The sequence below is a fragment of the Chlorocebus sabaeus genome, chromosome 8 (genome assembly GCF_047675955.1).
Source record: "Chlorocebus sabaeus isolate Y175 chromosome 8, mChlSab1.0.hap1, whole genome shotgun sequence".
In the NCBI taxonomy this organism is placed as follows: Eukaryota; Metazoa; Chordata; class Mammalia; order Primates; family Cercopithecidae; genus Chlorocebus; species Chlorocebus sabaeus.
In genome coordinates this window covers 64995223-65019605 of record NC_132911.1, presented here as the reverse complement: position 1 = coordinate 65019605, position 24383 = coordinate 64995223, and the positions used below count along the sequence as shown (strand labels likewise).

The following is a 24383-nucleotide window of genomic DNA, read 5'->3' as shown; positions in this document are numbered from 1 at the left end:
TCTTCTCCTGTATGAAATACTATGTTAGACATTTTTATTCCTTCTAGTTTTTTGTACCTGGGAACTTAAGTTGTAGTAGCTTGAAAAAAAAATTAGAAAATTAAAATGTGTCCAATTCATTGACATTCTTAATCATTCTCAAGAAGTCGATTTTTTAAAACGCTTGGAATTCTAGGAACTAGATTTTCAATCCTGCTTGGAGTTCCTCAATGGCTAAAACATAATTCTTTCAAGAAAGTCCACCTGGTAAGTCCCAAAAGCCAGTGTCTGCCAAAGCTAGTATCCCCTGCTGGACAGCCCTGGTGTGCATTGGGGACTGACAGGTGAATCGTGGCCTTCTTGGCCATGAGTACATGATAATACAAATGTTATTTCCCCAGCTGAGTAATCCCATCATGTACTTGTACAGCACTTTACAACCAATGTCTCACACTTATACTAGCCCTTTTGATCTTCACAATAACCCTATGATGAAGCAGGGCAAGTTATAATTTCCACTTTCAAATGGGAAAACTGATGGTAGCAGAAGATAAGTGACAAATCCAAGGCCACAGAGTTACCTTGCACATGGGACAATTGGAACTAGGTCTTCAGGCTCTACTACACCATGCTGTTTTCAGGGTGTGGAAACTGTCCCTAAAACTTCAAAATAACAACTAGGATTCACCACAACAGACAACTCCCGATCACACATCAACAGATGCTCCCCAATAGGCCTTTCCCCAACCACGATCCTACTCATGGCCAGCATGGGTTCTGGATAGGTCAAGCATGAGCTTGTAAATCCCTGAAGAGATTCACTTTGGATAACTCATTTCTATTTCTTTAGATTTTTTTTCTCTTGTGAACTCATGAGATTAAACATTAACTGTGCCATACTGAACAGACATTTTCTAAGAGTGTGGGTGGGGTAGGATTTTAGGGAGCACTCTTATGCCACAGCAGTAACCACCAAGTTTCTGAGACACCAAAAGGGTTGGAGGTAATGGTTCTGAAGATGCCTTGGAGCCTCACCACAGCTCTAAGGAGCAGAGAAGACTTCCGAGCTGGGGCTGCCCTCATCTACTTGGGTTCAAACCTGGTTCTGCCCCTTAACTGGCTGAGGGTCCTTGAGGAGGTTACTCAACTTTAGTCTCAGTTTCCTTGTCAAGTTAAATGGGGATAAAAGTCATACTAATCTTAGACAACTCAAACAGATAATCCATACAAAGCGTTTGGCACGCTGCCAGTGTCATGTGCTCAGACTTTGTTGCTGCTACTTTTACAGAAAGAAATGCATACTTATTTACATCCTGCCTCATCCAGCTGAGATCTTGCTGCCGAGGTCTACTGGACTCACCAGGAAAGTGAGTCCTCAAGAGGCTGAATAACTTGCTCAAGGTCACACGAAGCTAGGACATAGAGCTGATCAGTAGCATTGTTGCCTGAACTAGTGATATGGAAAAACGCATATTCAGAATAAGGAAACAACATATGCAGATGTTAGTTTAATAGGAACTGTTAACAGAACTCCAAGCAATGAAATAAATTTAGGTTCAATATTCTTCAATTATCTATAATCAGTTTTTGGAAATAAAGGTAAGAAATATGATTCTAAGCTCATAGGCAGAAAAAATGGACCCAGCAACTGAGGTAATATTAAGCAAAAAATAATACATGAACTCCCCAATCCTCCCTCCACTGTATGCAGTTAGTTGAAGGTGGGATCATATAATGCTGACTACAATTATCTAACAGATACTGGTTAAAAACCAGTCCTCTACAATGTTCATAGCACCATTATTCACAACAGCCATGATAACCAGCCCAAGTGTCTGTCAACAGATGACTGGGACAAACAAAACGTGGCATATACACACAATGGAATACTATTCAGCCATAAACAGGAATGAAATTCTGATACCGTAACACAAATGAACCTTGAAAATATTAAGTGAAGTAAGCCAGGCACAGAAGGACAAATAATCTGTGATTCCCCTTAGGAGACATATAGGACAGACAAACTAATAGAAACAGAAAATAGAATGGTGATTGCCAGGGGCCAGGCAAGTTACTGTTTAATTGATACAGTATTTACATTTGGGATGATGGAAACATTTCAGGTACAGTATTGTGAGTGTAATTAATGCCAACGAATTGATCACTTATAAACGGTAAAAATGGTAAATGTTGTGTTGTGTATCTTACCATGTTAAAAAATAATCAGTCACCTAAACGTATGCTCTCCTGTAACTTGACACCACATTTCAAGAAAAATGGTAAGGCTGTGCAAAGGCAACAACTACACCATTTAAAAGTCTTAATAACAGAGCTGTCCCTCCATATCCACAGAAGTATGGTTCCAGGACACCCCTCAGACACCAAGATCCGCAGATGCTCAGGTCCCTCAGTTGGCCCTCCAAATCTGCGAGTTCTGCATCTGCAGACGTGAAGGGCCAACTGCATGCATTTTTTAAAGAATAAAAAGGGAATTAAACTCTCCAGGTCCACCCTCTAATAACATACTTGTTACAGTGATGCTTCAGGTGTTTCTTGTAGCTGTCCTCCTGGAACAGGGCATCTGGGTTGCAGCTGGCCAGCCAGTCGGCATCCTGCACCACCGGCTGTGTGCTCTGGGCTTTCACCTTCTTTCCCTTCCTTCCCCTTGGCACAGGGGCTGATAAACCTAGAATCACCATCATAATAATAATAGAAGCCTTTTACATTCCAATTATAGTGTCAATGGCAGAGAGGCAGGGAATGCACGAGGCAGGGAAATACGGGGTGTATGTCACATCTCTTTATCAACAGTGTGTCACGAAGGATCCTGATGGCTTTGTGACCCTGTAGCACAAACAACATGGCGGAAACCTACCAGAATGGTTGACCAAGGCTCGAGTCTGGCCATCCGCTGTGGGTGTGATCAGATCCCAGATGAAGCTTTTGATATTCTCATCGCCTTTGTAATGATTAAGACAGTATACCAGGATGGTTCTGCAGATAGTTTCGACATCTTGCTCAGTGAGCTGGCGTTTATAGCGTCCGTGGGAAAGAATGTCTGTCCACCGTCCCCAACTGCAAAGCAAATATTTAGCATGCAGAGGTGTCTGTGAGTTTTGATTTACGGCTTTACTTTAACAGTCAGGTACCAGTGTTGGGAAATCCTGGGTCAAAACTAGCAACAATTCACACTGGATGATAGGAAAGCAATCCAGGGTGCAAGAGTTAAAAATACTCCCTTACACAGCAAGCTGCCCCTCAGTTCACTGCTCCTAAGCACAGGAGTTGAACTGCCACAAGAATAACCACCACAAAGCTAACCTTGGCTTTTCCAGGTACATGCAGGCTGCGACAGTGCAATTTTTAGGACATGAGTTCAACCGAGGGCCTGGAAATTACGGACTTTGCTTCACACTGTCATGATTAGTACATTTTGATGTTGACCAACCATCTGAGATAAAAGGCAACTCAAGATAAAAGGTGTGACTACCCCAAAATCAAGGATGTGATGCTGAGCAGTATATGGCTGCATTGACCCACCTCTAAGGGGATGCCACAGTCACTGGTGAAAGGTTCTGGAAAGTTCTGAGGTTCCTTTTGAAACGGGGAGTAATAACCCCAAGCATAAGAACCCTCACAGGCAAGATGTTCTGCCAACCCTCAGATCCTCATGAGAAATGAGTGGGAGAAAGGACTATGGACAGAAAACAGAAGCAAACAGACAACATGACATGGGGCCTGACTGCCTGTTTCGTGTTATAATCCCAGACTAAACAGTGCTGTGCTGTTTCATCTGGGAGCTGTGGGGTAAGACCACACAACAAATAGGTACGGGGGCAGGCAGCAGCAGGTGCTGTCTGAGCCATGTCTTCTCCCAGGCCACAGCAGACTGAGCCACCAAGGCAGTGCTCATGGTATGAACAGCCTCTCCGCTGCAGACTGAGAGTTGTGTCTGGAGCAGAGAGCAGCTCACATCCTCCCTCAGGCCTTGCTTCTCACCCTGACTTGGTCTCTTGTCACTCCCTGGTCCTCTCTGGCTCCTGTGAACTTCTTGAAGTTTCTCCAACTACAAGGCTAGCTCTCACTGATGGCCTTGGAACACACTGCTCTGTCTGCTGGGATCTCACTTCCCTTCCCAGCCAAATTCCAGCACTCCCTCTTACCCTGGCTGATTTGTGATATCCATCAAGTCACAGGCTGTGTGACTTTTTGTGGAATTCCTCCTTTCACTCCTCCTAACCCCAGAGGTGGGGAGACAACACTGGAGCTGTGTCTTAACAGTGAGCTGACAGGCTCTATGCTCCACAGCAGAGTGCTTCCTTGTCACAGTATTGTCACAGTCTGCACCACTTCTGCTTGCTCACCTGCCTGCCTGAGCCATGACTGTTTTGCTCAGAGCTCCACCCCAAGTGACTGAGAGGATCCTAGACAGTGACCAGCACATAGGTGTTCAGTACATAATGACGACTATGGGAAGAGGGAAGGACCTGACTGAAAGACAATCTGTGCTAAGCACACTTCTTAGCTGTAGGAGTTATTTATGTGTTCCATTCCCAAAGTTACCCACAGAACTCTCAAATCGGATGATTGTGCTGAAACATGGCAGCAGGCGAGGGTAGCAAAAGGCTTTTGGGGGGCAGGGTGTGAGTCTCTGCCCCATGTAAGAAGAGACAAGAGAGGATGCCCAGCTTGCACAGATAATGAGGATAGACTTCTGATGAACAAGCATTTATCAGCACTATGTGTCTGCTCACACTGCACTACGCACTGAGGGCACAAAGAAGGAGCCTCCATCCTCAAGGAGCTGCAAACAGAATCTAGCAAAAGAGGGAGGTGACTCAAAAATCGTAAACAACATGAGTGTGATGGGAAGTATAGGCCAGACTCGGTTGCAGAGCACAAGCTGATGCCTGCATCGGATACCCACAGAGAGCAGAAGGGAGGCAGGTCACCTCCCAGTGGAGGTGCACGTGGGGGGTCCTCTAGGCAGTGGGAAGAGCTTGTGCAAAGACACAGATGAGATGGAGCGTGGCACATTGAAGGAGATGAAGCCGTCTGTCCTAACAGAAGCTTGCACTGCCCATGGGAAAGAACCAACAGAAGACAAGGGCCTAGAAGAGCTCTGGATGCCATGTCAGCATATGTTTGTGTTTACTCTGAAACTAATGGCAATCCATTGGAAGAAATCATCCAAGACAGGATGTCATCAGATCTGTAGAAAGGTTACTCTAGTAGCAGTTTTTTTTGTTTGTTTTGTTTTTTTAACAGGAGTTGCCTATAGTCCCACAATCTGCTAGAGAACTCTTATTGACCGATTCAGATATTTACTGAGCACCCTGCCATTCGAAGTACTGCTTCGGGCGTCACAGTGATTCAGAGATAAATTAGACATGGATCCTGCCTTTCAGAAACTTGTAGTCCAGCAGGAAAAATACAACACTTTCACAAAGTTCAAATGACCATTCATGGTTCACATGAGTTGCAAGGAAGAATTTAACAAGTGAGATTATTGTCTTTGACAATTTTTTATAAGAGAAATATTAAAAGCTTACGACAGTCACAAATTTTATGCAAAGCTTGTAAGGTGAGAAAAGATTTTGTAATTTTGACACTTTGTTCTTATTAATAATCAACATGTAAATCTGGACCTGGCATAATTCCTTAAGGTACACACAAGCACCCTAACTTCAGGTGACCTCTGAATCCAGAAGCATCTGAACAACTTAGATTATGTTAACTAAATGGCTTCAAAGCCCTGTAAAGTTACTGCAGAAGCATTCATTTGACTGTGCAAGGGGTGTCACACAAATTCGAACACAAATATAGCTCTATACCAGTTGGGAATTCTAACTATCGTTAGAACAAAATTCCATCTTACACAGTGAGTCCTACTTACCCATAGACAAGCAGATTCTTCTCCACCCTGAAACACTCACTCCTTGCATAGCCCTGTGACTTATCCTGGGGGCGCCGTGGCTTTGCGCAGGGCTTTTCTTCAGAATCACTTTCCAAGTCTGAGAACTCCATCAGCTCATCTTCCTTCACTGCACTGTAGAGCCTGGTCTGCTTTCTCACTCTTGGAGTATCAATAACCAGGTTGTTCTAACAAAAGAGGAGATAAATTTGAAATTTCTGAAAGAGTGGCTCTTGGTTTAGATCAGATAGGTGTTTGAATGGGACTTCTTACTCACCCTCCCATTTAAGGCATCAATATCCAATTCAGCCTTCTTAGCCCACTTTTGCCAGAAATTTGGATCATCCAAGGAAATATCTGTCCTATTTCCAGATGCAACAAAACTGGCCTACAGAGAAAAAAGAAACACATTACTTTGAGAGATTTTTCTCAGAAGTAGAATGTAAAGCAGCTTTTGTTTATTCATTTGCTCCAACATTGTGCATTCCTCCACTTGTGCTAGATACTACAGTAGATGGGACTAGAATGACAGACTGGCCCTCAGGCAACTGACTGACCAGGAGCTGAGACCAAACCAAAGAATTACACTGCAGCACGATAAATGACAGGGAGCAAAGGTATAGACCAGTGCAAGTGAGGAGGGGCCCCTAACCTGGTTCAGGTGGGGCGTTGCTGGAAACTGAGAAGAAAAGGCTCTCCCATAAAATGATGCCTGAATCATTTTAAAATATTCATAAAACAGGAAAGCATGTGGACATGTTCACAGCAGAGCATGTGCCATGGCACAGAGGAGAGTAAAGGGGAAAACGGTAGTCAGGGAAGAAGAGCCAGAGGTCGAGCTGGTGAGGGAGAGGGAAGCTAGGTGAAGCAGTGTCTTCTATGTGTTGTTAACGGAGTTTGAACTCTATCCCGAGGGAACCAGGGACTATTTGAAACTGGGAATAATCTCATTATGGACACAATCATATCTAGAGTCACAAGTTGGAAAGGTCATACCAATGCTTGGAGCATGGAGGTCAGAACACAGCAGAAGAGGCCACTGTAATAATTTACAGAAGAAATAACAAAATGGAGAAAAGAAGGTGGTTTAGAAACATATTCTTTAGGCCAGGCGTGGTGGCTCACGCCTATAATCCCAGCATTTTGGGAGGTCAAGGTGGGCAGATGGTTTGAGGTCAGGAGTTTGAGACCATCCTGGCTAACACGGTGAAACCCCATCTCTACTAAAAATGCAAAAATTAGCCAGGCATGGTGGTGCACGCCTGTAATGCCAGGTACTTGGGAAGCTGAGACAAAAGAATCACTTGAACCCAGGAGGAAGAGGTTACAGTGAGTTGAGATTGCGCCACTGCACTCCAGCCTAGGCAACAAAGCAAGACTCTGTCAAAAAATAAAAATAAAATAAAAACAAAGAAATTAAAAAAAAAGGAAACATATTCTTTAAAAGGTAAAATTCTTGGGAAGCTGAAAGTGGAAGGTGACTTGAGCCATGTGTTCAAGTCTAGCCTGGGCAACACAGTGAGACATCATCCCTAAAAATAAAAAAGGCAAAATTAATAGAGTCAGAATCTGGGTGTATGTGAAATATGAAAGAGGAAGCCAGGAAAAACCTCAGCATCCATTTCAGGCATCTGAATGATGTCAGTCAGGTGGACAAACAGAGATGGGGGTAGGGGGAGAGACAGGGATGGTAAGTTTGGCTGTGCACATGTTGAATACACAGTGCCTGTGAGCTCTGAGAAAATAATCTGACATAAGGCTGAAAGATGTAAGGGAGAAGATGTGGGTCTCAAAGCCCACAGGAGAAGAGCCTTTCCAGATTGGAGGAGCTGGGATAACTGGACAGCCACATGCAAAAGGAAGGTTGGACCCCTACCTCACACCATACACAAAACTCTATTCAAATGGAATCACAAACCAAAACGTAAGAGTTAAAAACTATAAATCTTGGAATCTAAGTTATGCTAGTGAATAACATTATGCTAACTGAATGAAGCCAGACACAAAAGATCATATACCATATGATTCCATTTATATGAACTGACCACTGACCAGAGTAGGCAAATCTGTAGAAAACATAAATCTCTGTGAGCTTGGGTTTGACAATGCACTAAAACACAAGCGATAAAAGAAAAAGATGGTAAACTGGGCTTCATTAAAATTACACGTTATTAAGAAAAGAGTAGGAGAAAATATCTGCAATCATATTAATACAGAACTTTCATACAGAACATATTTTAAGTCTGAAATATTAATAACAAGAAACTCAAAAAATGAACAAAGAACTTGAATAGAATTTTTTCCAGAGATGATCTACATCTGGCCAATAAGCACATGAAAAGATGCTCAATATCATCAGAGAAATGCAAATAAAAACAAGAGTGGGATATGACCTCACACCCATTAGAATGGCAAAAACTAAAAACTCAGATAATAAAAAGTATTGGGGAGGATATGGAGTTCATTTCCTCCATATCCTCATCTATACTTCTTACTATTTGACTTGGAAAGAAAACAGTACAGTCACTTTAGAAAACAGTCTGGCAGTTCCTCAAAGGGTCAAACATGAAGTTAACATAGGACCCAGCAATTCTACTCCTGGTATATACTCAAGAAAAATGAAAACAAGTCCATACAAAAACTTGTACACAAATATCCATAACAACATTCTTCATAATAACCAACAGTAAAAACAACCCAGATGTCCATTATCAACAAATAAATGTGGTATACCCATAAAATGGAATACTGTTCAGCAATAAAAAGGAATGAATTACTGATTCATACTACAATATGGATGAACCTGAAAAACATTATGCTAAGTGAATGAAGTCAGACACAAAAGATCATACATCATATGATTCCATTTATGTGAACTGTCCACTGCCCAGAGAAGGCAAATCTGTAGAAAAATAAAGCAGATTCATGCTTTCCAGATATGGGAGACTGGTATGGATAGAAATAGGGAATGACTGCTAATGAGCATGAGGACCTTTCTGGGGTAATGGAAATGTTCCAAACTTAGATTGTGGTAGTATGTACTCACGTCTGTAATATGGTAAAGGCATTGAATTGTACACTTAAGACAGGTTAATTGTATAGTCAGTTAATTACATTTCAGTAAAGCTGTTAAAAATAAAAGTACAGAGTGGGCCTCAGTGAGATGGCTAGAACAAAATGCAGGCAAAACCTCAGAAGGGGCTCTCAGGTGGAACCACTGGGTGTACTCAGTGGTGACCCTGGCCAGAGCAGCTGACAGAGAGGCAGGGAACGGGTGCAAGCTGGAAGCTGAAAAAGCTGAAAAATAAGTAGAAAGGGAGACAGCAGAGACAGCTGGAGTAGATTACGTTTGTGTGGATTTTAGCTCTGAAAAGAGTTTATGTATGGAGACAGAGTTAAAGGGGAAAATAGTGGACAGGTGTTTTTAAAGGAGTGAGTTGATCATTCTTACAGGCTGTTTCAGAAACCAGAATCTGGGGAGAGAAGGAAGATGCCAATGGAGCAGGATCTCAGAAGTGGAGAGGATGGAGTCAAGAACACAACTGAGGGATTAGCCTCAGGAGCTGGGAAGTAGATACAAGGATGACAAGGCGAGGGCAAATACCAGTGGCAGGTACACAGAAGAGAAACCAAAGCATAAAGAAAGCTTCATGTGCCAGGGGTTCCACAGGGAGTTAATGATTAATTTGATTAATTCCCAATGCATCTTGTAAGCACTTTTACAAGGTACTTTTCACATGAACTCTGTTATGTTTCTATGGAAAACCTGGCCTTTTCAGATCGATTCACACCTTAGCAAATGTGGAACCTTTCCCTTCCGACTCAATGGTAATGGTGTGGGTTCGACGTAGGAGGATCTGATCAATATCTTCTTCACAGAATTTAGACCCTTCATCCTCCTCATCCATGAGTGCACCATAGGCCCCTTTTCGTAGAAGATCCTCTATTTCTTTCTTGGAAAGCTGTTGTACCTGTTTTGGAGAAATATTTAAAATACTCAAAATAATTTAGAATTAAAAGGTTTGTAGACTAAACAAATGCTGCATTTTTCTCAAAGAGAGTAAACCTAAATTATAACAAAAGAGTTACAAAATACACTTAAAATATTGAGGTCGAAAAATAAGCAAAAGCTGAGTAATTTTTTACAATTAGTTAAATAAAGAAAAGTGCCAGAATAAATGAATGGTTTGGGCAAGGGTGGTTTTACCCCATTGGTAGCATTTTCTCTTCCACTCATAGACTGTAGCACAGCTTTATCCAGCCCCAGCTTCAAACTAGCCTTGTCAAACATTTCCCTTTCATAGGAATTTCTTGTAATCAGCCTGTAGATTTTCACAGATTTGCTCTGTCCTATTCTATGACATCTAGCCTGAGCCTGGAAGAAAAATGAAATTAATAGTTACTGCAATGAACTGAATGTTTGTGTCTCCCCACCAAATTCATATGCTGAAATCCTCATTCCAATTGTGATGATATTTGGAGGCGGGGCCTTAGGGAAGTAATTAGGTCATGAGGGTGGAGTCCTCATGAACGGGATTAGTGCTCATATAAAGAGACGAGAGAGCTAGCTCTCGTTAAGCTGGGTGAGGACACAGCAAGATGATGACTGTCCGTAAACCAGGAAGAGGGCCCTCACCAAGAACCTGACTCTGCTGGCACTCTGGTCTTGGACCTCCAACCTCCAGAACCGTGAGAAATAAATGTCTGCTGTTTAAGCCAACCAATTTATGGTATTTTGTTAAGGAGACCTGAGCTAAGACGGCTACCAACGAATGACAAGACTCAACTGCCAGTTATAAGACCCTATCTATGTGCCAATAAATAGAGGTGCCATTCAGAAGAAGGTTAAAACTAAAAAATTTCTTCTCACATTATTAATCAATAGGTTACTAGTTGGTTACTTGCTCTGAGTCATAGGACACAGCCTGAGTGACAACGCAACACTAATTTATGGGTCTGACTGGGACTCTCTGTCATAGTAAGCAGAATGACTTCTTTTTTAAAGGCATCAGGACTTTCTTGTGCATTTACCTGGAGGTCATTTTGGGGATTCCAGTCTGAATCAAAGATGATGCAGGTATCAGCAGCAGTGAGGTTAATGCCTAAACCTCCTGCCCTTGTACACAGGAGGAAAACAAACCTATCAGAATCAGGTTTGGAGAATCTGTCGATAGCTGCCTGGCGGAGGTTGCCTCTTACTCGGCCGTCAATCCTTTCATATGGGTACCTAGAAATCATCAGTGTGAACAAGGAGGCCTGACACACAGCGTCAACATACTTGCTCCTTCTTTAAAATTTTTATTACAATATGGAATATATATTTAAAAGACTAATATGACTTAACAGAGCTAATCTCAAAGCAAACAGGGTTTATTGGAGTTTTTTATATAATTGATTGAATGATCAAGGATTAAATTTTATTTTACTTCCTCTCCAGGGAAATAGCTAAATTCTAAAAACAGCTGACACCTATAACAGTAAGATAACAAATAATTTCAATTTCAAGTAAGAAATATTCTCCCTTAGTCAAATAAAGGCAATGGGGAAATAAAATTGCCTAAAAACGTATGCAATGTCCTCCTGTAGTCATCATATAAAATAATCATGTACATCTATAGTTTTAAAAATGACATGTGATACATTTTCCCCATTCTATCCCCTTTATCATAGATACCACTTTTAGTGGACTGCTTGGAACCCTGTGAAGGTAATTTTAGATTTCCTTTTTATTATTCTGATATGGTGGCCCTCACCGTCTTTGAATGAGGTAGTCTTCCAGTATGTCCAAGCAGCGCACCATCTGGGAAAAGATAAGCACCCTGTGGCCACCAGCCTTCAGTTTTGGCAGCAGCTTGTCAATCAGCACTAGCTTGCCAGCAGCCTGGATCATTGCCTGGAGCTGAAAATCTGGAGACTCTGCATTGTGTGTTTCTTTAAACTCTTCCAAAATTTTCTCTTCAGCACCTGCAGAGATTGGACAGCATAACGTGAATACTGTAAAAGGTTTTTATTACTAAAAACAATGAACTTGCTTTCAAAATCCATTGCAAACTGTAGGAACCAGAACACCAAACTCCTGCTTATGAACAAGAATCCATCCACTTACTCATACTTGGGTCTATACAAAACTGTGGATGCACAAAAGGGATAAAAGTTTTAAGCATAACACATTGAGGCATTTAGGGGGAAAACCACATTTTTCAACAAACAAATGTTTGCTGTCTGTAAAAACGGAATTTCAACAACAGACTGTCAAGCCAGAAGTGGCAGAAACAAGCCAAGGGCCAGATACCTACAAAAAATTTGGAACCTAAATTGCTAAAGAAATGAAGAAATGTTTACTAGCTGAACATAAACACAAATAACAAAATCTGTTCCGAAATGAAAAAACAAAGGAATAGAGTCCTAACAATTACAGCGTAAGAGCAGTAGTAGTTTGGGTCTACAATTGCATATTAATATAGGCAAAGGAACTACAAAAAGAGGAATTTACTTCCAGGATAATTTCTTGGAATATCTACTGGGGACCTAAGCATACATCTATTGTAATCTCTAAATCTCCCTCCACATTCATTCTCATCTGGTAATTTTTCCTAAGATACAAAATTCTATCTTGAACTATCCAAACCTCTTAAAATTAAAAACAAATAAACTTTTAAGTGTTTGACAGAAGACTTCTATGCTCAAACCCTTCTTTTCTCCCTCATAGCCCCACATGGATTTTTGCTGATCCAAAGACTAGGGTACATTGGCAAGAGGCCTCAAGAAGATGACATCTTCCTAAGGAAAGATGCCCCACCACATCCCTGCCTGACACACGCTTATTCAGGAAGCAGCAGGCTAAGCTTCCTTCAACTGCTTAGGTGGCTTAACTAGAATTACGCAGCATTGGTCTGGCCTCCTCCTGCCTCTGGGGTTAATCAGGACATAGCTGTTGTGTTCAGCTCCTTTCTTTGAGGGTGGAGGATGTGTTCAACTATTCTTTAGAAAATACAAACACACACATTCATCTTAATGGGATGGTCTCCCAGACTTTAACTGTGCCAGAAACTTAAAACTACCTTCCTACCACTAGTTTTTAACATGTGAACTAACTATACACAAGATGGGGATACATAAATCTCACAGAGGCTTTAAAGGTTGGGTTAGTGGGACAGGCAACCACAGCCTCTCACATGGTACTGCTGCAACAAGCACAGATGTAACAAAGGTGCAATCCTATCTGTACTTTAAGGTTGCATGTAGGAATTACCTTATGGCACGGTCAAATGCAGAAATACAGCTTGTTAATTATTAATCAACAAATAATTTACTGAGAACAGATTAAAGTCACTTAATGTCTTCCCAAGCACTAATGCCTTCCACAAAATACACTGACTTCCTATGAAGGGGGCCTGGTCCTCACACCTTTTTTAAAGTGAATGAAAAGGTAATATTCACAATTTTTCTTTAAGTATGGAAAATAAATGTAAGAGTAAAGAGCAAAATGCTGCTTAAGAGCATTAGCAAGAATGTTCTTGAATAAAGTTAAATATTTTTTAAAACATGAAATTTAGAAACCCAGGTTCTAGATTCAGGACAGGCCCCTCAAGAGACAGGGGAAACAGATTTAAGTGCACATGTTACATTAGGTCTCTTTCAAGTGTGTTCTTGTTGTACAATATACCATAAGCTCTGAAATTCAGAAATAAATTTAACTGTTACGTTATCTGGTCAACTATTTTTTGTCCATACTAAGTTAAAATCCACAATAATATAAATACAGTATTTTAGCCATTTAAAACAAATTAATGGCCAATGAATATTTTTCAAAAAGGAAATAATCATTTTGACAAAATAAACATCAGATATGTTTGGGTTTCAGTTAAAATTTTTTTAATATAAATAATTCGGTCAAATTTGCAGAGAAATTTAATTTTAAATTTATTCAGAGATTAAAAAAATAATTTTTGCCTTTTTTATACCACCAAAAAGAATAGTCCGAAAAAAATCCATTCTTTCTTACCTGACAAAAGCTACTGCTGAATTAATTAATTCAGCTCTTTGTTATGAATTCAGGTTCTTACAACTGGCAGCCAGTTTATACTAATAATATTTCATTCAAAAATAGTATCAGCAAACATCTTTCCTATATGACTGTCTTGACATTTTATTGTCGCAACATTGAAGGAAAGAGGGTGGGAAGAGTGTTGCGGAGGAAGGCAACTGCTACCTTCTGACATCATAGCTAAATTTTCAAGAATACTAATTAATGTTTGATACCCAATTTGTAAACATCAATCCAAAAATTAACTGGAAATGGGTTATGACAACCCAAAACACTTTGTTGGTTCCATCCTAAATTAATGTACGGCTGGTACTACATTGTAAAGTGTGTATATCAAAGACAACTTGAAACAAGTGTGCACTCACTTACAGCTTGAAGTCTTTTCACTTCAACAGATGGTCACTGTCGGGACAGTAACTGCAATGTCCTCTAGCTATATAAAAGCCACGAACAAACAAGAAAATATTTTGTTCTTGACGATTACCAGAAAAAAACAAGTTACTATTTTCTCTCTGAAATTCACTCCATCACGTAAGCCTCATTCTTGTTTTCTTTTTGCCCACTCTTCTCTACACGCCCCCTGCCTCAAACAATAACCAGCAATGACTCTTAAGTCAGCTCTAACCAGCAGGGTACCTTGGACATGTTTTCAACATTATTCTTAACTTCACATTACAAAACCGAGAAATTGGAAATTCCATTGAAATAAAGCTTGGGTCAATAATAGTAACTCCATTTATGTCACTCGGTTAGTTACCTTCACTTGCTTAACTTTCTTGCTTAACTTTTAGCAAGAAAACAACTAGCAGAGGACCTAGAGTGTGCCAGACACTGTTCCAAGCATTGAAGTAAAAATATTAAGGGTCACATTAAAAATATTGTCTCATTTATATATAGTTTGTGTTCTACCAACACTTCTAAACTTTTTTCCTTGTGCTGTGCTTATGTTACTTTCAACTCATACATATAAAATTGCTTCTATTTTTCATAATCCTGGAAATGTGTTTTGTTGAATGTTGATTGAGGCTTCTTTACTCTGCCACAACCCATTCAAATTTCAGTGTAATCTCCCAAATTAAAGAATTTCCTTTTAAATGCTGGATATATGTTTTTACTCCAGACTGTGGATGAAAATGAACAGTACTGGCCCTGGAGCAACCTCTACACAATACGATGTCTACGTAAGTTATCTGGGCAACTGCGTGCGCTTAGTTTGTAGGTTATCTATACTTTTTCACCTTAACTTCCCCAAATTTAGGAACAAGGACACCTGCTTAACAGACACTTCTTAACTTGTCAGGACAGAAAAGCTGACCTCAAGGTGTGACCAATTAGGACAACTGCCACAGATGCCAAGCCTTAGGGAGTCCTAAGGGGCTCCTGGCGAACAAATATGCTATAGAGAATGACCCTGGAAAGCAATCAGCAGAGGAAGAGACACACCAGCTGTGTTTTGGGGGAAAACAACCCACAATGTTCAATGCATATAATTAACATATGACCAAACAGGGTAAACTTGCTGGAACTGGGGGTGGCAATCTAACTACCATTGCTGAGATCTCCCCTTTCACACACATCCTGCTGGTAGCATTCAAACTCTTTTGTATCTCCTTTTCTTTTCTTTCCCCTTGGAGCCTATTATTTCTTTTCTTTTGTACCAGCTATTAAATGCAAACGCGTGTATGTGCACAGTGCATGCACACACGTGTCCTCATCTCGCTCCATCAGTTGCCCTAAGCTCTGTCTTGCCAACTCACGACCTGGCTAGTTAACACTCACCATAACGGTTGTACAAGCTCCTAAACATACTGTGATTAGCAGGTTGGCAGTATCAGATACATAATCATCACACAGGATACTCTCCTTAGAAGACAAAACTAAAAGCACAAAAAGAAATTCACTGGCTGGGCACAGTGGCTCACACCTGTATTCCCAGCACTTTGGGAGGCTGAGGTAGGCAGATCACTTGAGCTCAGGAGTTCGCTACCAGCCTGGGCAACATGGAGAAACCCCATCTCTACAAAAAATAAAAAAAAAATTAGCTGCGCGTTGTGGCGCATGCCTGTAGTCCCAGCTACTCAGGAGGCTGAGGTGGGAGGGATGCTTGAGCCTGGAAGGTCAAGGCTGCAGTGAGCCGAGATCATGCCTCTGCACTACAGCCTGGGTGCCAGAGTGAGACCCTATTCAAGAAAAAAAAATGTATATATATATATATGTGTGGTTGTGTGTGTTACATATATATATAAATTCACTGATTCGTTGCACCACACAATCCCAGGTGCAACTCTCTGAGACTGTCTTCCAGGCGTGGACTACTCTGTCCATTAGAAATGGAGACTTCGGAATCTGGGGTGGCTGATGAGTTGTAAGTTATTAAAAGGGGAAAGATTAGACATTCTTTAAATTAGCTGTCCTTGAACCTCATAAACTGTGATAAAGACAGACCAGGTTGTGCTCCCTTTTCCTTGGAAAGGCATCTAATTGCACTGCTGGCCAACTATCATCGTGTACAAGTCTCCCAAATTAGCCTGCCACCACCTTTCTTTAACCCACATTAACTTCTGCCCAGAATACAATAGCCTCTGAGCCGGTCCTTCTGCTTGTCTGTCTTTCTTCCTCCCATCCTTTTTATGCAATGTTGCCTGACGCATCACCCTGAATCATATTTCTTATCAATGCTCAGCTCAAACACTAGTTGTGGTTCTTCACTGCCTGCAGAGGAGAGCGGAGGTTCCATGCACTTGCCTTTAAGGAATTCTGCAGCAGGGTCCAAGCCACGACTAAGGTGCATTTCTTATGTGTGCCTTTTACTTTGGGCAAGTTCCTCATTGTTTTCCTGATCCCCTCTCTTTGCTTGTATCATTACTTCAGCCTAAACATCCTTTCTTTTTCTAACTCTCCTGGGAAAATCCTTTCTACCCCTGCAGACTTGCCTTAAAAGGCCATCTCCTTCTAAAGACTCCCCCAATCTCAATCTCTCAGCTAACTGAAGACTGCTTGTGGCGAATGCTCCCTTCTTATTTACCTTTGTATTCTCCAGAGTATCTTATACAACATAAGCATGAAATATTTATCACCTTAATGATTTCCAAAAATGCATAATAAAGGTTTTAAGCCATGAGTTATATAACACTATCAATTTAGTTAAGAAAAGAAGAGGTCCATAAATTATCAAAGCTTTAAGTTAATCTTTTTGTTCTCAGAGGATAGAGGTGCTAGATGACTCTGGACTGAGAGGAAGATGAGGACATTTTCTATCAAAGGCTTGAGACAGCTGTTAGCTGTCTGCCCACACCTAAGTTCCTCTTTAACATCTCTGATTTAAATACACACACCCCAAGAAAACCTCCATTAGGGGTTAATTTCTCTTTGGCTGTTAGCACTTCAGATGACTTCTAGCCATGGAAAACTAATGCCTCTTTTCAAGCACAGGGAGGTAGGAGAAAGGCAAAGTAAGATTCCATTTTAGGGATTGCTGGGGCAATGGTCACTCGCCTTCAGCAAGCACAGAAGGAGGCATCACAGAAAGTGGGAAGCTGGTGAAATCCATGCTGAGTGGACAGGAGACAAGAATGACTATATACCATGAAATCCCCAGTCTGGGGGCAGAAAAGGATTTCTGGGCTTTAACCGTCACTTAAGCAAGTTTGCGAGCAGAGCAGGCTTACCATTGATAAGGTACGGATGATTGCAGCACTTCCGCAATTCCATCATAGTGTTTAACAGGTTAGGTACGTTAGCTTGCCCACCGCCTTTGGAAAGAAATGTGAAATTCTTCTCAAGGATGGCTCGGTAATACTTCTTCTGAATATTTGTTAGCTCAACTTCAATAATAGTTTCTTCTTTGGGGGCCAAGTTCTTTTCTACATCCTCTTTGAGACGTCTCAACATCATTGGCTTTAGAATAGCTTGAAGTTTTTGCACCTAAAAAAGGACCTTAAGTAAATACTTGTGTCATGATTTGATGGTAAGTTAAAACATATTCTAACATGAAACATCAGGATTATCTCATTCATTAACCATCTATTTTCATTTTTCAAAGCCCAGTGAGAGAATGAAGGAGCTCATCTTTCAGCTTTCATAAGAGCAGTGCACGAAGGTTGGATGATTCTATGTCAAATGAACTATTTCATCCATCCAGGAGCCCTGAACAGCCAGAAGGCTTGAAAAGTACCCAGCAGAAATCCAACATATTCATGTAGCTTTCCCTTCTGTTTGCCCTAAGCCATAGGGAAGATGGAGAAGAGGGACAAGACAGTGTCATGGCAATGCTCTGTTTCTATTCTCTTCCTTTCTAGGCAGAGCTAAAGAATGAGAGGAAGTGAGCCAGGAGCAATCTAGTCCCTGCAGGAAGGAGCCAGTAGACACATCTCTCCCTGGTTCTCTTTTCTATTGATTGGCAGTAGAACTGAGTACTCCATATGGTTTTTATTTTAGAAAAGAAAAACAAAACAGACCTTACTCTGAACCAAGCTAAGAGGTTTTAGACAGTAAGTCAGGGGAGATGGCACATAAAAACCAAGATTTCACGTCTATCTCCACATTTATTTCAAATACAGCACACACATTATAACTAATACCCACATAACTCTTACAGCATATAAAATAGCCAAGCACTTTTTTTTTTTCTTTTTGAGACCAAGTCTCACTCTGTCGCCCAGGCTGGAGTGCAGTGGCGCGATCTTGGCTCACTGCAACCTCTGCCTCCTGGGTTCAAGCTAGTCTCCTGCCTCAGTCTCCACAGTAGCTGGGACTACAGGCGCCCACCACCACGCCCGGCTAATTTTGTGTATTTTTTTTTTTAGTAGAGATGGGGTTTCACCATATTGGTCAGGCTGGTCTCAAACTCTTGACCTCATGATCCACCTGCCTCAGCCTCCCAAAGTGCTGGGATTACAGGCATGAGCCACTGCGCCTGGCCCAAGCACTTTTCATACACAATACTTCATTTATTTCTCACAGAAATACTGTGCAGTGGTTATGCCCTAAGTTTCTAAAGTGAAAATATGTAGGCTTGAAGAAGTAAGCATTGTGGCTGAGTACAGAAGCTTCATAAAGAACAGAGACTCAAAACTGCAGTAGGCAAACAGCTCTATCACTGTCAGTGGCATCTGACATCATCCCCAAAACTACACATACATAGCAAAACTACCAACCTGCACAGCACAACTATCTCTGAAAATTATATCAACAGGTATGTAACCTCTCTATAAATCTCAACAGTCCTTCACAAGAGCAAACAAACAAATAAAGAAGAAAACCTTTATGATGATGACCTAGAAAGTCCAAGGAAAGGGTATCTAAGGTTCTGTGTACTAGGTGGGAAAAACTGTAATATAATCACACTTTAAAATAACTTAATATTTTGCTGTTTCATGGGCTAATCTTCAATTTTATGAGTGAAATACAAAGTAGAGGTGATAAATACCTGCTCTTCTGTTTTTAGATCACCAAATTCTTGCATAAATGTGGTTTCTGAAGGGAAGCGACTTGGTTCCAAGAAATGAAGCAAGCTGAAGAGTTCTTCCACAGTGTTCTGGAGTGGGGTTCCCGTCAGCAGCACTTTGTGTTCCTGAGGTAACGCAAGGAAAGCCACTAATCAAATTGTAACAAAAACACTTTCTTAACACCAGAGCCTCTAACTAGATATCCACTGTTCTACTCCTACTCATCTATCCTATGAAAAGTATAGGAATCAGGCATGAAAACAGAGATATTAGAACACGATTTCTGTGTCAGGTAAACAGATCTGGGGACAGTCCTCTCCAGAACTCTACAGGGTCCTTAAATGTGTCTTGCCATTTTGTTTCTTCCTGGAGTTATAGGTCAGTATTTTAGTGCCATGGCTTTTTAAGTCCCCAAGTCTCAATGCTTTTATCCCCACCAGTTAAGTTTTTTTCCTAGAATCCCTAGATTCAGATGAAACATGCATGCTTCTTTCTGCTCTCTACATCAACAGTGCTCTCATCTCTCCATCTGCTTCCTGCATGACTCACTTCATAGAGACAAAAGAAGTTCCACATGCAACAGCATATGAAAAACTATTTTGTTCTGCAAAAATTTCCAACTAGCAAAGAGGTCAACTTGGTAGTAAATACCACAATCACTTTTTTTTTTTTTAAATCAGATGCTATTTATAAATTTGTCTCTCTGAACCAAGTTAGGTATTTCTTTAATTAATTCTTCCTGTTTACGAACTCTTTCCCCAGCTTTCCTCATGCAGTTGTACCCTGTCCTCCTATTTCTATATATGCAATACAGAGGAGCTGTTTTACAATGGCCAGTCTTAACAATAGTGAGATCTTAATCTTAAGAACCCTATTATTTTCTGCTTTCTCTGGCCATTTGGTACACAGCACAGCTAACAAAACTATTTCAGAAAGTAACTATACCTCCCAGTAGTTGAGAAAGCAATATTCTGACTTAACTCGGAACCTGAGAAGTCTTGGTTGCCAAGCAGAGTATACGCTCAGTAGATACTAGATGACGTAAGAACATGCTAATTTTCTTAATATCTACCATGTCATATCTGTCAGTGAAGCTCTTTGAAAGTGAGGTAAAGGAGTTCAATATGCTTGTATTCCTCCTTCTCTTCCCTTTGAATAAAGTCTCTGAGGCAGTTTCGTGGACCACCATCATCTTCAGACTCAGTAAATTCAAACACAGTAGGGATCAATCAATCAATTTTTTTCTAATGTACCACCACACTTGTGGATAGCCTGGGCCACAATCACTGACATACCCAAGTCCTGGATTACTGTATGCAAGAACTTTTTTTTAAGCCCCATCACATATCAGGAAAGAGTTACTGCAGTAGATGAGCTGTATTGATTATTGTGTCTCCCAGTTTTTTCATATCCTTTATTACTACATTAAATTAAATCTTGACTGCCTAACCAAATATTTTAAAAGTCAAAGCCTTTTTAACTTATTAATTTTAAAATAAACTTATTTGAAAAAAGGAAAGCACTCCTTTCTTAGGCAGCTTCCCTTCAATTATAGTTACACCAAATGATTATACACAAAATCCTTTCATACAGTTACCTACAAATAGTGGAATAAAATGAGGTATCAATTTGAAAGTGGGTAACAATTAAAAAATACACAATTACTATGCACAGTCTCACAAAACATCATGTAAGAAACTCAGGCGATGGAGCTTATCACCTTCACCTACGCCAGCAGATGTGCTTCTGCCTTGACAACATTACTATTCTTTTTAGCTCCGATGAAGTGATGTTCATTTAATTTCATTTTAAGCAGACTCTGTGTGTCAGGTTTCCTGACAATGAAAGAGATACCAGAATCAATGAAGAACTACCATGACCTCCACAGCATCCCCTCCTCGTGGATGGGGGACAACGAGATGGCTGTTTTCCCAGAGCTCCTGTGGAGGACTGTGAAGACAGTGACTGCCCCTCAACGTATCATCTTTACAAACATGTCCTTGGTGCCTGCAGAGCTGAAGACACTCATTGGTCTTCCTTTCTGGGAATGCACTTGGAGATAATCCTTATCAAGCGCATTTTCATCGCATGTAAGTCTAGTGCAGGTAACAGCAGTTCCCTATGGCCTGTGCCATAGCTGGATACAGTTACTATCCACTATTTTGACTGTGACTTATTGTAGGAAAGAATAAAAAGTAGGAAGTGGCTAAGTTATCAAGATGCTTATTTTTTAAGTAAGGATTTAAAGACCAGACAACAAGCTGCTCGGAATTGGACAAATACAATTATATTCTGAACAACAACGTGTTCCATCTTGAAAACATTTCTTCTCAAATAAAAACTCCTGATCATTAGAAAAATAAATATTTTGTTCATGTGCTAATCAGAGCTTCCCAGTTGGTGCGCCAAGGATGAGTACAGGTTATAAGTCCTTGGGGAAGGTCAGGACACCCAGGACTGTTGGTGTCCCGTGGCAGTGGGCAGCCTACTGTTTTTACCCAAGTGTGGCATTCAACTACTACCATTCTCTGTATGTGCCATCATGTGAAAAAGCTTAAGAACACTGCAATATGTAATAGGAAAATTATTTGGATAACAGATTCTAATCCATTAATCAAATGTTAGTATAAATAATAGAAAACTCTTTGAACTAGCCCAAAGATTGTGGGAGGCTGTGGGAGGGATAGCATTAGGAGAAATACCTAATGTAAATGACAAGTTGATGGTAGCAGCAAACCAACATGGCACATGTACACCTATGTGACAAACGGGCACATTCTGCACATGCACCCTAGAACTTAAATTTAAAAAAAATAGCCCAGTGACAAACATACTGTTTGATATTGACAGAGTTAAATTAATGTGTACTCACCAATGAAAGAATGTTTTACAGTAAGAATCTACTATCTGGGAACACATGAACTAATAATAGAACACAACTCAGATAAGCTCAGTCAGATGACTGTTTAAGCCTTCAAGAAATGGTGACATAACTGTCTCTTAGTAGAAAACTATGAAGGTGGATCCCTACTGAGAAGATATATTTAGATTATATCATAAGCATTAGTGTTTACCTGCAAATACAAGTTTACTTCATTTTAATGCTTAAGTATCACCTGGAGTGAACAAATACAAACACAGAGTTTCTCTTTTCCATATGCTTACCAATGTCCCTGAAACTATTCACTGTTTCTAAGCACTCTCACTTGTTTTGTGGATTGGCCAGCAAATAACAGTCAACTGCTTTGAGACAGCTCTTAGGATAGCTTTAATAATAACTCATTAGGAAGAAAAATGGGAAATCCCATCCTAAATAGGATAATTCAGTCAGACTTTTTCCTTTAAGCAAAACTAGATTTTGTTTGTTTTAAACTAAAAGCAAAGCTGGCAAATCTAATCTCTTTAAGAATAAAATAAGCTGCTTCAGAGAATCAGCTGCAACAAAAAGCTTTTAGGTGTTTTTTGGTAATACCAGTCTTCAGCTAAAAATATATGGCCATGAATACATAGAACACTCCTTCTCATCTCAAACTCTCAGTTAACAAAAGATCAAATTAGCCTACAGAAATTAGCATTAAAAATATTTTAAAAACCTTTCTGTACTTCCATGAAACTCGTCAAATCATCCAAGGCATGCTAAACGACAGTAGCTTTGCTTTCAAAATGTACATTAAAAATAAAATATAAGTGATCATAACCACGATATAAACTATGGAGTGAAAAGAAGCCTGAGGATGACAGGTCATGTTGAAATTCTCACTAGGAAATCATACACACAGCAATATTAGACAGAAAATAAATTAAATCCTTCTACTCTTATGATATGCTATTCCATGATGCTCCTACTGAAAAAAAAATCTAGAAAATCTACTCAGGAAGACCTGATCATCTCTTGGGAAGCTGGAAAAGTATGGGACAAGCGTGGTATAAAACTCCAGATTAAATCTGAGGCATTGTAATGCCCCAAACTTCTAAGCATCTGTGCGAACTACACCAACCCCAGATATCCTACTCAACTCATTGAGAACTTGCATCTACAAGTCCTGCTGGCCACAGTATGACAAAACTTATGAGCCATGGAAAATAACTGGACTATCATCACTGAAGTAAAGCTTGGCCCAACACTTAATGAAATGGCAGTACAAGTTAAGTATCCCTTATCCAAAATTCTTGGGACCAAAGTGTTTCAGGTTTCAGATATTTTTAGATTTTGGAATATCTGCATTTATACTTACGGGATGAACATCCCAAATGAGAAAATCCAAAATCCGAAATGCTCCAATGAGCATTTCCTTTGAGCATTATGTGGGTACTCAAAAAGTTTTGGATTCTGGGATTTTTGTATTTGGTATGATCAACCTGTATTTATGAACAAAGGGTAAAACAAAAACTTGAAACTCACTTTAGTGAAGATATCATGATTACACTCTGCTATAAGACAACTGTTTAATAGACACTAGCCAACAATGTAAGAATCCAAAAGGCAACAACTTTTGAATAACTGAAAGTTCCAGAGAATATACCACAATATTTGACAAGCTTTTCAAATACTGTTTACAGGCATCAAATTCAGAGCAGTGGGACTATCAAGTCAGCAACAATTCTATTCAGGTTCAGTGCAGTCATCAATATGATCACTGACCAAGTCCATCATCTTGAGTCCCTCCAACAGCTTGCAGTTCCTGTTCTTCAGCCTGTGGGCTTCATCAATGACTACACAGCGCCATGGAATATTCCGCAGCTCAGGACAATCAGTCAAAATCATCTCAAATGTAGTGATGATGGCATGAAACTTATAGGACCCCTTTATCACTCGACCCTATAAGAACAACTCTGAATTATTATTAAGCATTAATGACTACATAAATAACTTTAAGGATGAATAAATAGCATAAACATATGTATTTATCCCTTTGGAGATCTCTTTATTTTAGGTGACATACATCTGTTTTCAAGTTATTTTGGCAGTTTTAAACTATATGGTAAAACAGAATTG

At 40.2% G+C, this 24383-nt stretch overlaps 1 protein-coding gene across 7 annotated transcripts in view; it reads right to left on the bottom strand.

Moving 5' to 3' along the window:
• The window catches only part of CHD7 (chromodomain helicase DNA binding protein 7), a 193372-nt gene that overhangs the window by 19035 nt on the left and 149954 nt on the right, over positions 1–24383 (bottom strand). For all 7 annotated transcript variants that reach the window (XM_038000468.2, XM_073018108.1, XM_073018107.1 and 4 more), the window contains 11 exons: positions 24030–24206; positions 19369–19512; positions 17609–17864; positions 11647–11857; positions 10925–11120; positions 10101–10268; positions 9685–9864; positions 6171–6281; positions 5876–6081; positions 2855–3054; positions 2506–2665 (listed from right to left, as the gene is read on the bottom strand). In XM_038000468.2, the coding sequence (XP_037856396.1) occupies positions 2506–2665; positions 2855–3054; positions 5876–6081; positions 6171–6281; positions 9685–9864; positions 10101–10268; positions 10925–11120; positions 11647–11857; positions 17609–17864; positions 19369–19512; positions 24030–24206 (2009 nt within the window). The remainder of the gene's footprint in view (positions 1–2505; positions 2666–2854; positions 3055–5875; positions 6082–6170; positions 6282–9684; positions 9865–10100; positions 10269–10924; positions 11121–11646; positions 11858–17608; positions 17865–19368; positions 19513–24029; positions 24207–24383) is intronic.